This window comes from Lactuca saligna, chromosome 5, assembly GCF_052625555.1.
Source record: "Lactuca saligna cultivar CGN05327 chromosome 5, ASM5262555v1, whole genome shotgun sequence".
NCBI lineage: Eukaryota > Viridiplantae > Streptophyta > Magnoliopsida > Asterales > Asteraceae > Lactuca > Lactuca saligna.
This window is the reverse complement of record NC_136421.1, coordinates 317085210-317100857: the sequence shown is the minus strand read 5'-3', so window position 1 is coordinate 317100857 and position 15648 is coordinate 317085210. Positions and strand designations below refer to the sequence as shown.

At 36.4% G+C, this 15648-nt stretch overlaps 1 protein-coding gene across 1 annotated transcript; it reads right to left on the bottom strand.

Annotated features, from left to right (window-relative positions):
• Positions 1 to 11934: 11934 nt before the first annotated feature.
• Positions 11935 to 13947, bottom strand: LOC145047104 (uncharacterized). Its single transcript, XM_078995349.1, has 2 exons — positions 13500 to 13947; positions 11935 to 13232 (listed from the first exon to the last, which is right to left on the bottom strand). The coding sequence occupies exons 1-2, from the start codon at positions 13945 to 13947 to the stop codon at positions 11935 to 11937; spliced, it is 1746 nt and encodes a 581-aa protein (XP_078851475.1).
• Between the last annotated feature and the right edge of the window lie 1701 nt (positions 13948 to 15648).

The following is a 15648-nucleotide window of genomic DNA, read 5'->3' as shown; positions in this document are numbered from 1 at the left end:
ACAGTTAGACCTGGCAAAAGTGTCGTGTCGTGTCGGGTTCGTATCGTGTCAAGACATTAAACGGGTTGAAAGAACTTGACTCGACCCGTTTAATTATCGTGTCGTGCCATATCAACCCTTTTATTTTCGTGTCGGGTTTCGGGTTAAAGTTTAGACATTGTAAATATGTTGTGTCATATCGAGTTGAAATATTTTAAAGGTTGGAAAGTAGAAGTTGTGGATGCAAAAAGAAAAAAGTTAAACATAGGAGTTAAGAGATGGAATGACAAAATTTATAGTAATTTTAGAAGGAAAATGAAAAGAGTTAAAATTATAGAGCAAAAGGGATAGGTTGTGACCATGACTAAAATTAAGTAACTTTGAATTTTGAATATTGCTTCTAATTCTTAAGTTTGGCCAACTACAAGTCTATAACATATAATATATTTATAAAAATATGAGATTTACAATAAATAATATATATTTAAACGGGTCATATTCGAGTCATCTTCGAGTTCAAAGTTTTGACCCTAACCTTATCCGTTTAATTATCGTGTGTGTCGTGTCAACCTATTTACATAAACTATCGAAATCACTGACCCAAACCCACTAATTTTGTGTCGGGTTTTCGTGCCGTGTCATATTTTGCCAGGTCTAGTAACAATAATAGAAGAGCTTTATTATCGAGATTTTGACTCCATTCAATTGAATGTGTTGGAAGCTTAAGATTGTTACATTGGGACTTTTCTAGCCATGCAAAGGCTTAAAGTCAATGAATTTATGGAATAATACATCTTATAATGGTCAGATTTATGGTTAGGATAGTTGTCTTAAGGGGTTAAGACATAAATTTGGTAAAAGTGGGAACATACGGAGTACATCATGCATACTCCTGGCTACACCCCGTGTAGTCGGCTCCGACCCCGACCATACGTTGTTCGAGCAGTACGCCCCGCATAAAAAGAGGTACGCCCAACGTACTCGTGTAGCCTCGGTTCCTGGTACGTATTTTAAATATGAAATTTTGCACTTTTACTCTAGGACCCAACGAGTTTGAGGCCCCAACTCGTCAAGGCGAGGCGAAACTTAGACGTGGGTGGAAGGACCTACTCGCTGAGTTAAATGCCCCGACTCGACGAGTAGGCCTGTCTGGATAAAACCCCAATTTAATGGGTTTGCACTATATTTAAACAACTTATAGGGTCTCCTTTACAGCCTCCAGCATCCTCAGACCATCCTCACGAAACCTTAATCGAATTTTGAGTGTTCTTGAGCTCTTTGTGCCATTTTGTGTGTGTTAAATGTTTGATTAGGTATCTAAGCCCATAACTATTATTGGTATGTATTCGACCCGATAGTAGCATGGTCCATTTGGGTTGTATATCATCAGGACAATTTGTTAGGATGGACTTTTGAGAGAAGAGGTTATATATGATTTATTAATATATTATAAGTTCTAATATATTAATATGAAATCATATGTTTTAATGAGTATTGATCAAGAATTAATTTGGAATTAATTTAATGATCAAAAGAGACTAATTAAAACTATGGGGACTAATTATGGTAATTAGTTATATTTTATATGTGTTGGGCTTATGATCCATGTTGGACCAATTTTATGTATGGATACATAAAGAGTTGAGCCACATGAACCATGGATCATAAAATCCATGGATATGGGTTTGGGTTATACCCATGACTCTTAGAATTCAACACATATAAATACATATGTTATGACATAAAAACTGCCACTTTTAGTGTGTGTGCATGTTCTTGGAGTTCATGAAGGTTTTAGAGTGCATGGAGATTCTCTCTCAAGTCCTACCTTTGTCTTTGATGTGTTGTGACTTCATTTGAGGTTTCCACACTATTGGGGCTAGGTTCTTAAGGCCAAATACATCAAGACCTTCAACCACACAAAAAGGTATGTTGCACTATCTAGTATTTTATGTAGTTTGTATGATAATTGCATGCTAGCTATAGGTTCAATACCTTGGAAACCATTTGCATGTATAATTAGTGAAAACATAGATCCAAGGTATTTAGGGTTGTATGTGCACCATAGGATGTTGTATTATACCAAAACCCAACAATGGTATCAGAGCCATGGGTTGTTTTTCAATTATACTTGATGCAAATAGCTGGAAAAAAAAACGATTTTTTGTTGTCTGGACAGCAGACTCAACGAGTCCATGAACAAATCTATCCAACTCATCGAGTTTGTTCATGCACTCGACGAGCTGTACCCTTTGACAGCATATATTCGTGTTTTTTTGGTCTATTTTGGATTAGAATCATTACCACAAAGTGTCTTTGTTCATAAAATTTGTTTTTGGTACTATGGTAATGTTTATTCTCATCAAAATAAAGTTATAGTCAAAGTTTCAAGTTTTATACATGTTTATACGATGCTTGAAAATTGTTGATTATTAATGTTCATGTTTATGAGTTTGTTTAGATTAATAGAAAAAATTATGTGATAGTTATTTTCAATCCAAATTAATCTAGCAGTTGGTAATAATATGTGTTTTTTGTAACTTGTCGTCAAGTTACTTGAAAAGTCACATTTATGAATTCTAAAAACTCATAAAATTGACATAGGTTACAAAATGAAGAGTCTTTTGTCATAAATAGTTTTATGAACTCCATAACTTGTCCTCAAGTTATGGATGTTCAAGAGTCTCCTCATTAAAGTTTTTTTAAGACCTTAATTAAACTCATAAGTGATGAAAATCCAAGGGTTTTGAAAAGTTTCAAACTTGCCCTCAAGTTTTGGAATTTGTAAAGTCACCCTCCATGTACACTTTAATTCCAAACCCTATAATTTTAAAAGCTAAAATTCAAACTTTATGAACTTCATTAAATTAATTAAAGTGTTTAATTAAAATAGTTAATAGTTCCATAATGGCATGGTTTAAGATTAATTAAATTAAGAGTATAGTTTAATTATTAGATTAAACCACCAAGTATTTTAATTGTGTAAAATACACCATCGTACTATTATAATATTAAAAGTTAATATTTATATATATGTATAAGATTAAAAGTCAGCATTACCGCTAGTAGGCCTCATTCATGAAGCCGGTCTATAAGGGGGTATAAAGTTACTGCCTATAAAATGGCAGTTTAATGAGTGTCCACTCTCACCCACCGCTTTCTTGACAGGTGGAGGGTCGTTAGCTGATAAATACTAAGTAACTATAGTTCTCTCTTCATTAAAAGTATTAATGATAAATACTAAGTAACTAAACCTTTTATAAATACCCAATCTTAGTTACTTAGGAAAATATGAATTTGGTGCTAACCCATGAAATTCACACTTTGTACCTTACCAAGTCGTTAGTGGAACGTGTGTAGGTAACCGGCACACTAACATGGACTAGTAAGGATAACAAAGGGTGACTTAATGTTTGTCATGGATCGGTGGAGCGCATGTGGGTAACCGGCACATCTATTAGGTGATAATATTAAGGGTACCAAGTGAATTTGCATGGTTATTCACACCTTGTTTTGTGATCCTCGGTATCCTAGTCACAAAATTTGAGAGGGCACAATCGAGATTGAAACATGCCATTGAAAAGTTCAATGAATCTCAAAAGATCTAGGAGTTTCAAATCCATTTGAAACCTAATAAATTATTTCGTTTTTCATGGTGGAAATTGGTGAATCGTCATTCGCCTACCTTCAAATATCTTATAGCTTGGATTACGGCATCCCTCTTCCAAGTTATAAAATATTGTGTTGGGTCCTAGCCTTAATATTTCATATTGGGTGTTATATTAAGGACTTAAAAATGAACTAACTTGAGTATCTCCCATTGTAGATGTCTAGTTTAGACATCTATGATCTTCCCAAATCTCTTGGAATTTCACTTCCTCTACCCCCTCCAACTATTCTCCATAACCCACAAGTTCAAGGTCACTCAAGCCCTATTAGCAAGCATGGTCTATGTGTGATCACATCTTGGAGATGAAGTCACATATTGACAAGTCAGGAGAGTTGGGTGTCAAAGTCTTGAGAAAGTTGGATGTTCAATTACTTTCTAAGTTACACGGTGAGTTCCTTTAGGACTATTATGAAACAGACTATGACATGACCCTTTATGATTTTATCTATTTGCTTGGTGCTGCTGAATCAGAAATGATTTGAGGACTAGTAAAGCAAATTTGATTAGAAGATCAACTTCCTAAACCTTCTATTGCCAAAGGAAGGGGCATTGGTTGCGAAGCTACCTAATTTACCTGAACAAACATAAGGTTGGTAAAGTCAAAGAGTTTGACTCTACTTCGGGTAAAGTGCATTATCTAACTCTATTAAGTTCATATTTGAGATTCTTATACATGATGTGACCAGATCACATTTTGATGTTTTTGTAGAATCGAATAGAGGAAGCTTAAAGGAAGTATATGTTGATTTTGATTGTGAAGATGGATTTCGATCGCATGGTTCGGTGATCAGAAATGTGAGTTGTTGCTTAAGAGTTATGATATATTGCTTAGGAATAGATAACAACAAAATTTTCATATGCATTTTCATTGTAAGGATAAGTTTTTTCACAAGTTTTAAATAAAATATAAGGTTTTATTTTATTAATTTTAAATATCCTTACAGTGGCATTTGTGAAAAATGGTTGTTTATATGATTCCATTGATAGCAATATTAGAAAATGGATTTGATTTCTTCGGTTGTGGTAGTGTCATAATTTACCAAATAGGGAAAGATTCTCATCACCCAAGTTTCAAGTGGACTGAAACTTGGAATCATACAAGTTGTATGATGAATGAGAATTGTCATCTTTGGAAAGGACTAAGGGATCGAGTACACATTCGTGTGCACTGGTCAAGTCCACCACAAAGATTGATAAGACTATTCGTCATGATTTACTAAAGTATAGTAAATATGGTTATACATAAAAGTTTAAGTATAATTCTGAAATATTGGAAAATATTCGATGTATGGCAGAATGAATGAGAATAATCAAATTTGGCAGAAAGATAAAAGTTTCTCAAATCTAAAAGGATGGGAGAGTACTTTAGTATCATGCTTTATGATCATCTTAATAATTAAGAAACCATATCACAATTCGTCCTCTAAGGACATCTTAGTGCATTCTTATGGCTAAGAAGAGGAGGCATGAATTGTTGGAATGGTTAAATCAAGAAGAGGAGTCATACTTCGTTCCAAAAACAAAGTCTTAGAGTCGTACTCCAAGATTGTAACTTGAGTGACATATCTTGAAGAAGGGTTATTAACACTAGTCAAATGTAAGAGTAAAATGTTTTCTACTCTTGTACATTTGAAATTGGTAAGTTGTGATGTTTTGGATAAAACATAAATCAAATTAGGCCAATTGCATGAAGTGTTAGTCTTGATAAGAATCCGCACTTTCCCTTGAATATTTTTTTTGTCAAGCAATGGTTCTTGACAAGAGAGTCTTAGGTGTTGTTTTTTTTTGGAAGTGGTTAAATGTCTTTTGTCTTTTTCCAAGTTTGCGAAAGAAGACGTGCACTTGCGAAACGTCTACCTGCCAGAAGGGAAAAGTGCTTAAAAAGTACTTTTGTAGAAAAACAAACGAGGCCTTATATGTCAAGAGGACAGTGGGAGTCTAAAAGGTCTTGAAAGTCTCAAGAACTAATCAAGGATAAAATCTATAGTTCTTTACTAGCACACGACTTGAGGTTTATAATCTATCATGTTGACATTTCTCTGTCCATTCCAGTTAAAGTTGTCTTTGCATAGGATTTCTAAGAGTTCTTAATTGATTGCATAACAACTTGGAAGTAATAGCAGGCCCTTGTGTTGCTAGATGGCAAGAAGTTAAGACTGCACAAGTTCAGTCCATATGAATTTGAAATTATCACTAACCTTGTATTGTGATTATGGTTTTGACAAAATTCACATGGAAAGGAACACATACACCATAAAATCTAAGTGTCATAAGGTTTCTCTCCGATTCATGAAAATGATGGTGAGGAAACGCTTTCACTAAGTAGATTTTTAGTATATAGCAATTATGACATTTGCATTCTCAAAGTCGTTAGTGGAGCGTGTGTGAGTAACCAGCACACTAACATAGACTTGTGAGAAATGGCAAAGGTCTAAAAAATTGAGATTATGATTATGACACCCCTTTTCATAGTTCTCTAAAATTGTTTAGACACACATGTGAGCTATCTAAGGAAAGGTGTATGATTTTGATAAAGTTTTATCAAAGCATCTAGTATCAGAAATCTGAACTTTGGTAAGAGAGTCAATAAAGTATTGATTTCTAGAAGTCCAACTAATTTCTAGATACATGTCAAAGCTAGTGGGAGCATAAGTGTTATGTTAATAGTTATCATGTTAGTGGGAGCATGATTATTATGTTAAGTGTTAATTATAGAAAACAAAAGGGTTTCAATTGGGAAAAGTTGTTTTGCTATAATTAAGGGAGAGGAAATTATGCTTCATTTCAATTCTAAAAGCTTAGATTGAGATTTTGATCATCTTTAGTCATATATATATATATATATATATATATATATATATATATATATATATATATATATATATATATATATATATATATATATATGGATTTTATGTTAGAATGGTTTGACTTAAGGACATGGTTGGCCGGCACCCCAAAATTGTCGGATAGGGAAGGTTGGCACCCTAGAATTGCCAGACAGGACAAGTCGGGCACCCCAGAATTGCCCGACAGTATGATTGTTATGTGGTATGTGGTATGATGGGGAAAATCACTAAGCTTCATGCTTACACTTTTCAGCTTTATTTCAGGTACCTCTTCAGTGAAGGGGAAGGAGCTAGCGCGGTAGCTGCGCATCACACACACATAGGATTTCCGCACTATGATGTTTTTGGGATTGTACTCTGGCGATATTACTATTTGTATGATATGGTTTTGAGACATGTGATTATGTTTTACGAAAGGATGTTAATCGGTGATGTTTTTATAAACCGCTTTATTCAAATGAAAATTTTGGTCTCGAAATTTGGGATGTTACAAGTTGGTATCGAAGCCTTGGTTTGAGGGATACGGACACACCTTCGAGAGTGTCTGAACTCAAATCGAGGGTTTAAAAGGTTTTTACAAGATAACAGTTATTCCAAAAGTTAAAATAAAGAGTTTTGAGACAAAACAAGGTGTGTGATGCGTGCAACCAACCGAGCTCAAGTAAGTTTTCCCCAAGATACCCATACATTTTATGTTATGATATGATATGATTATGAGAACTACATGCTAGATTATGGTTAAGGATCTAGGAAGATGCCTGATATGCCTGTTGTATGTGCTTTTGAACTGCATGATAGTACTGAATAGTTAGTGAAAGGATAGTCTGAATAGGATATACTTGGTTTGGGTTACTCAATGCCTAAATGTTGCTTGCTTTGTGCTTTAATAGTTCTAGTTAGTTTTAACTAAATAGTAAACAAATATGTTAAATTATATATTGTGAGGGATGAATAATTTCAGAAGGTTAGGTCTAGCCCTATTTCACAGCTCTTGTATGAGTCCAACCGTTGTAGGGTAGGGTCTCTCATTCGAAGAATTATATGGTCTTAATAATGTATAATGGTATTCGTGAGTTAGTTAGGTAAAGGTAGCAGGGACTTGTTATGCAGCTGATGGCGAAGAGTGGGTTGGAGGAGTTACCCCAGGGTAAACCTAGGGTGGAATTAGTATAGTGTGCAACAGTAGTGGAAGGGACTTGGTGAAGTCGAGGCAAGCCTTGAGGAAAGTACGGATAGATGTGGAAGGTAGTATGGGACCGTACTACTGATAACAGAGGATTCGTACTCGAGTCAAGGAGGGCCGAGGTAGAACCAAGGAACTTGTAAAGTGTATAGGATCTCTCGAGATTATGTGTGTCCCTAATAATTGCATGTTTTGTTTCATAATGGTGATGATTACGCATCACGGAGCAGGAGGATCGGGATCAGGGTCAGGATCAGGATCGGGTTCAGGTTCGACTTCTGAACCAGTTGAGGAGAGGTTGCGCGAGTTCATCGCATCAGATATCACGATAGGCATCCTTGAGGTGACCCCGATGATTTTCGGGTCGATCAAGGATGGGATTATCGAGCGGATGGAGGATCGCCTTAGGGCGTTCATGAGTGACATTGCATATAGCCAGACACGGACACACACACACTCTCTTTCAAGGATTTCAGGGGATGTGGTGCGCCAAACTTCCACGGGGGTAAAGGACCCCTTGTTGTCAGGAGGTGGATCGCAGACATGTTGTCTGCTCAGTTGACGAGCTTCTGTCCTGAGGGGTCGAAGGTCCAGTATGCAATAGGATGTTTGAGAGACAGAGCCAGAGATTGGTGGGAGTCGGTTGGTGATTCCTTGGGGGCCTCAACCATTAAGGTTATGACTTGGTCAGATTTTGTGGCCCGGTTTAGGGTTGAATTCGCGCCATCCGTGGAGATTCAGTAGCTGGCAAGGGAGTTCCTTGATATGAGACAGACGATTGAGTCGGTGGCAGAGATTACCACCAAGTTCAAAGAGAGGGATTTGATGGTGCCACAGTATGCGGGGGTGAGGAGATGCAGAAGATACGCTATCTTGACATGTATAAAGCTGACATTCAGAAACATGTCAGCTACTCGGCATGCCTGACATTGGATGACATGATAGCTAGGGTGAGATTGATAGAGATTGATATAGAGCACCTCCGAAAGAGGAAGGCGTAGGTTGGGTAAGTTAGTGGGGTTTCGGGGAAGAAACCCAAGGGATCCGACACTAGGTCAAAGGGTCAATCGGGCTAGAGCCGGCATAGGAAATGCGGCAGGCCGCATGAGGGAGTTTGTATATTGGGATCATCGGGTTGCTACAAAGTACGGCAAGATCGGGCACTTTAGCATGGATTGTACTGTCCCCACCCCCACATTCCAGATATCATACCTAATTTGCTTCCACTGCAATCAGAAGGGTCATAAAAAGGCCAATTGCCGAAGATTGACAGCAACAGCAGCGCCAGTGGTGGTGCCAGCTCCAGTGACCCTGCAGCTTATGGATGGCCAATAGGGCAAGACAGATACTCCGGTGGCGAGGATTTGATCCTTCCAGTTGACCGTTGAGGAGGCGCGTACCGCGCCGGATGTGGTGACGAGTATGTTTTCTTCTCCCTAGATCTTATTATATGTCATTTATGATATTTATGTTTATATTTCATGTGTTGTTTAGGATCGTTCCACATGGACGATATCCCAGTCCAGGTATTATTCGATTTGGAGATACACTATTGTTTGTCTCTCTCGCACTTAGCAAGAGGTTTCCTGAGTCTTCGGCATGTTAGATTACCCTCTAGAGGTCAAGATTGCTGACGACCAATCAATATGAGCATCAGAGGTCTTTAGAGATTGTGTTTTGAGATTGTATGAGGAGCGCTACCTAATAGACTTGGTTCCAATTTTGTTGCGTAGGAACAAGGTTATCATAGGCATGGATTGGTTGAGACCCACTGGGGAAATGATCGACTGCGTGCAATAGTTAGTATGGTTCAGAACCCCAAATGGGGGAGAGTTGGTGATTCAGGGCGAGAGGCCACAACATGGACCGACGTTATGCTCAACAGTGAGGGCTAGGCGCTACCTATAACATGGTTGCGCATGGCATGTCGTCTATGTTATGGATACCGAGAGACAGGCAATGCGACTATGAGTGACGTGCCAGTAGTGCGAGAGTACCTAGACGTATTTCCAGAGGAGTTGCCTGGAATACCTCCGGAGAGACAGGTAGAGTTCAGGATCGACCTGGTCCCTAGTGCAACTCCGATAACCAAGGCACCATATCGGTTGGCTACTCCCAAGATGCAAGACTTGTATACACACCTGCATGAGCTGTTAGACAAGGGATTCATTAGACCAAGCAATTCACTCTGGGGATCCCGATCCTGTTTGTGAAGAAGAAGGACGGGTCGCATCGGATGTGTATAGACTACCGGGAGCTGAACAAGGTAACGGTAAAGAACCGTTACCCACTCTCGATGATTGATGATCTCTTCGACCAACTTCATGGGGCATCTTGGTTTTCCAAGATAGATTTGCGGTCGGGCTACCATCAAATGAGGGTCAGAGATGAGGATGTATAGAAGACGGCTTTTCGGACTCGCTATGGCCACTACGAGTTCGCGGTGATGCCCTTTGGGCTCACCAATGCTCCTGCTGCATTCATGGATCTCATAAACCGCGTATACAGACCGATGCTGGATCGATCTATGATAGTTTTCATTGATGACATCTTGGTTTATTCCAAGACGCAGGAGTAACACGAGGAGAACTTACGAGAGGTGTTGGATACCCTGAGTAGGGAGAGCTTGTATGCCAAGTTCTCCAAGTGTGAGTTCTTGGTGTGCGAGGTGCAGTTTCTTGGGCACCTTGTCAACCAGAACGATGTTTTGGTCGACCCGGCCAAAGTAGAGGCCGTGATGAGATGGGAGGTTCTGAAGTCTCCATATGAGATTCAGATTTTCCTGGGATTGGTGTAATGCCTGTGCTTCTGGGCTAGTCATTAATGTTGATATAATAGTCTAGGTTAACCTTTGTAACCCATCTTGAAATAATAAATGTGTATTATATGAGTATTATGTGTTTCGTGCTTAGTTGTGTGACTTAATTAAATTAAGAATGAAAATAAGCATCAAAATAAAATGTTAGATAAAGCTGATATCTATGGATAATGTTGTAGTAGTTGAAACGAGGTTTTCGAATATATAAAGAATGCCGAAATCCAAGTTATAACGAAGAAGTTATGATCTGTCAAAGTTTCGCGACAGAACCGGCAACGTTGAATGACGTAAAGAGTGAAATTTATGTTAGAGCGGTTTTTAGCCGACACAATCTAAATGAGAATCAAAGATCTCGTCAATGGTAATGCAACGGTAAAAAGACAGACGAAAACGGACGTCGGATGAAGAAGTTATGAATTTATAACAGAGTTTTCCTATCCCGGCCTACTAAAAATAAATAATAAAAAATAAATTCAAAATTCAAATTAGCCGACAAAGTCTTGACGAAAGTTGTAGAGCTTAGTCTCATCTACGCGTGGATATAAAGAACGTCGAAAACAGAGTTCGTATGAAGAAGATATGAATTTTTGAACTTTATTAATTAATTAAAGTATTAAATTTAATTATTAACTAGGTTACAACCCGTGGAAACCACGGGTCAAAAATTGGAAAACATATTTATATTATTAATAAGAATTAAGTTTGTTTAGCATTATTTGTAATGATTATTTAAAATTAAAATTAATATAATTTTGTAAAAAAGTATATAAATTTGAATCTATGTTAAATAGAAACGCAATCAATCCATCGAAAGTTAAATATGAAGATAACTAAAATACATCTTTGAATATGTGAATGATTTATGAAGTGTGATGGCAAATCAATGTTTTTTGTAATGAGGGAGGAATCAAAAAACACCATGTGACGTCTATTAAAGTCTAAAAATGAAATATCAAAACAAACTGAATATTATGGATTACAATGCTATATAAAGAATAAACTATTTAAAAAAATGTTACAAAAAAACAGAAAAAAACATAATTGTTAGAATTTAATGGGTTAGAAGCATTTATAAATTCCTAAAAACTTCCTTATACACAACATTTGAAGTTTTGTTTGTAAGTCTACCATCCTTATCTAAAATTAACAATTTCAGTCCTTCTCTACTCTGAACTCTAGATAAGGCAACATACAGTTGTCCATGTAAAAAAACAGGATCCTTGAGATACAGACCAACCTTTGATAACGACTGCCTCTGACTTTTATTAATTGTCATTGCAAAACATACAACCAATGGAAATTGTCTTCTTTGAAATTTGAAAGGAATTTTTTTTTCAGATGGACTTAAAGACATTCTTAGAATAAATGTTTGCTTTCCGATATTAGTTCCAGATATTATAATTGCCTCAATAACACGTTTGCCAAGAGATTTCACTTATAGTCTAGTGCCGTTACATAATCCATTTTTTTGATCAATGTTTCTTAGTAACATAACTGGAACACCGACTTTTAGAATTAACTTGTGATTTGGCAAACCTGATACCTTAAGACCATTTAAAATATCAGGGGAGTATAAATTGGGATCAAACTGATCATGAACAAACTCGGATTGGCAAAGAGTATCTGAACTTAAATATTCTACTTCTTCTCCGGGAAACAATGCTAACAAACGATCATTGATTTGTTGGACAACTTCATTTTTTGGAGCTAGTATAGCTCTTTCTTGAAAATAACTCGTACCGTTGAAGTTTTCCAAGATTGAAGGATATACAAACTCAATTAATGAACCTATAGGATCATGTGGATCACTAATGAGAATATCATCCGGAACATCAATAATCGTTTCACCATCGTTCAAACCATCAACTTTTCCTTCTCTTATGTCCAAAAGCCAGTTTGCAAAATTTTGTATTTTTCGAATATGAGATGGATCCTTTCCAACGGTTAGTCTCATGTTTTTTGTTAATCTATGGACTTTGCATTGTTGCCATATATATGAAGAGCTTAAAGAAGCATTAACAATATTTTGTCTGCTACCTCCTTGAACAACAGGTAGAATCTGCTTGAAGTCTCCTCTAAAAACAATCGCTTTCCCTCCAAATGGAATATCTGAGTTGGTTGACTTATCAAACTTACATACATCTCTCAGAGCTCGATCTAAAGCTTCAAATGCATGTTTGTGGACCATAGGTGCTTCATCCCAAATAATCAATGAGCTTTTTCTTACTAATCTGCCGAGTTCACTATCAGGCGGTATCTTACAAACAGAATACTCGGTAAGATTCAACGGAATTATAAACCGAGAGTGTGCTGTCCTACCTCCAGGCAATAATAAAGATGCAATACCACTTGAAGCAACATTTAAAACTATATCACCATTACATCTAATTGCTGCAGATAACGTCTTCCAAAGAAAGGTTTTGCCTGTTCCACCATATCCATAAACAAAAAACACACCTCCTTTATTATCATTGACTGTAGTCATGATATCAAGAAAAATATTGCGTTGCTCGTTTGTTAATGCATGAAACATACTATCAAACTCTTTCTTTAAAAGCGTTATGTCATACTCCAGCTCCTCCATGATAAGTCGATTTGTTGAAGAAGAAACTGTGTCGGAATCAGGGTAAGGCATTTGTTTATAATGTTTAAGACTCGTGTTGTTACGAAGTAAAATATGTTCGATCTCGAACAAAGTCAGGTTTTTGAGTTGATCCTCATTGAGTGATAAACCTGTAAAAAATGAACAATATGTCAAAAAGAATATAATATTAACCAATGTAATGGTAAAAAAAATTATACCGTGCATATTTAAAATATATATAATTCGTTTTTACATATAATGATACGAAATTATAATACCTGGAGACTTTAATCTACACTGTTGGTTGTAAAGAATACCATCTGACAAATGTTTCCATGTATTTTCTCAAACAAACTCTGGTCTACCCAAACTGTTAGACATTAACATCGTAGCAAATAAGAAACGAAGATAAAAACCAGTTCCTGAATGACTTGCTTCCTTAATCGCATCAACGTATTCTTTGTCATCATCTAAGAGGCCCAAAGCATAGCATGCATCTCGAAAAGTAGGAAATTCTTCACCGTTTACCGTGCGAATTTCTTCAAATGATTTTGGACCTTTCACTTTATTTAAAAGAATCCGTAAGAAGTACACTTCGCCAAGTTTAGGTGAAACATAGTGAATCCTTCCTATTGAACGTCCAATTTTCCTTGGCTTCCACAACTTATCATCAGGTTTCCAAACAAACTTTGTAGGAAATTCAACATATGTAAGTTTTCGTGCATCTTTATTAATTTTATTACATTCCATCCAAGATGTGAACATAGAAGCAGCAACTGAAGGTTGTTCAAGAACATCGTCAATATCATCGTCTGCATCATATATGACTTGTTGTTGATCAGGAAGATGAAAAGGTAGTCGCATCATAGAAGGATATCAGTAATGAACATCGTATTTAAATATTCGCCATGATGCTTCACATGCAGATATATATCTACAATCATAATACTCTTTTATTTCATCGACAACCTTTTCGTGATTAGAATCAGCGTTGATGTCAACAACAATTGTAGCTCTATCCGGACCTTTGTTTATATATTTAAACAGATACTTTATGGAAGATCCTTGATTGCACCATTCAACATTAATGTGTGCCTGATATCTTTTCAACAGATATTTGTTATATGGAACAACATTTCTGTTGTCTAATTTGACACTTGATTTTTCAACAAAATATCCATTGTTTCTTCTCATATATAAGGGATAACCGTTGACATCAACCGAAGAATGATCACATAATTGCTTTGGAAAATTTTTCGAACATTGCTTGTCAACCATGCATGGACAATTCATATTTTCAGCTCCACAAGGACCATGTATCATGAATTCACTTACAAGTGAATACAATTCTGGATCTTCATTGGTATTTGGAATCTCAGCAGAAATAATCGGATCTATATATTCAACAGTAGGCCGCTTGGAGTCAGCATGCATAAATACACAAATATGACAATGTGGCAAACCTCTTTTTTGAAATTCAATCGTATAGACCACTGCAAATTAATTTTATAAATAAGATAATCTTTGTACTGGATGAAATATATTTGCAAATAACCCAAAAAATTAACAAACTAAATAATCATTATAACAAAACTATTAGGAAGAAATACAAGTTTAATACCTCCTTGAACAATGCCAAAAATTTTATTCTCCCGTATGTCTTTAATCAAAGAATCGAGCTTTATTTTGAATAGCCTACATAAGATATCAGGTCTATCTTCAGGATTTAGTGAAGTGTTTTGAAGAAACCTTTTAACTTCAGGCCATTTTGGATTACATGTAAAGGTTATGAAGAAATCAGGATATCCAAACCATTTACATAAGGACATGGCATCAAGGTAGTTTTGCATCATATAACGTGCACCACCAGTGAATGAAGAAGGTAAGATTACACGTTGTCCAACGTTGGATATATCTTTATTCCCTAGGTTCTGTTGAGTACGTAACTTTTCATAAGACTCACATCTAAGAATTTGTTGTTTGCTCCTTATGAAATGTAATCTCTCACTTTCAATCATAGTATAAGCATCAACCAAAAATTGTTGGAACAACCTTTTTGAATTAAGAATTAGTGAAAAATATTGATCTCTGTCTTGTATTCTATAAGAAAAAAACTCTCTCATTGTACAATTGGGCCTCTTGCTGTTGCTTATTGGTGTAACACCTCGATGTGGTATGTCAACCCTGTAACCATCATCACCATATGGAAACAATAGTGGATACTGAAGAGGAAGGTATGATGGATGTAATTCACTAATACGCCGTAGAGAACCTGATGATGTTTGAACAACAATATCTCTATTATCAATTGAATCACCAATATCTCCAACAATTAAAGCGGCAACCTCAGAAGCAGATGGTAGGTTGTATATCCTTCCATCATGGTCCCTTCTTCCAATAAGTCTCAACTTGATATCAACATGAGGGTTTTGATGAAAACAATCCCTAAACATTCTATAAAACTGAACCAAGACATTATTTGAATCCAACATCAACTTCAAATCTTGTATAATATCATTATCAAGGATAGAAGAATTTGACGTAGATCGTTGATTCTCTCCACTG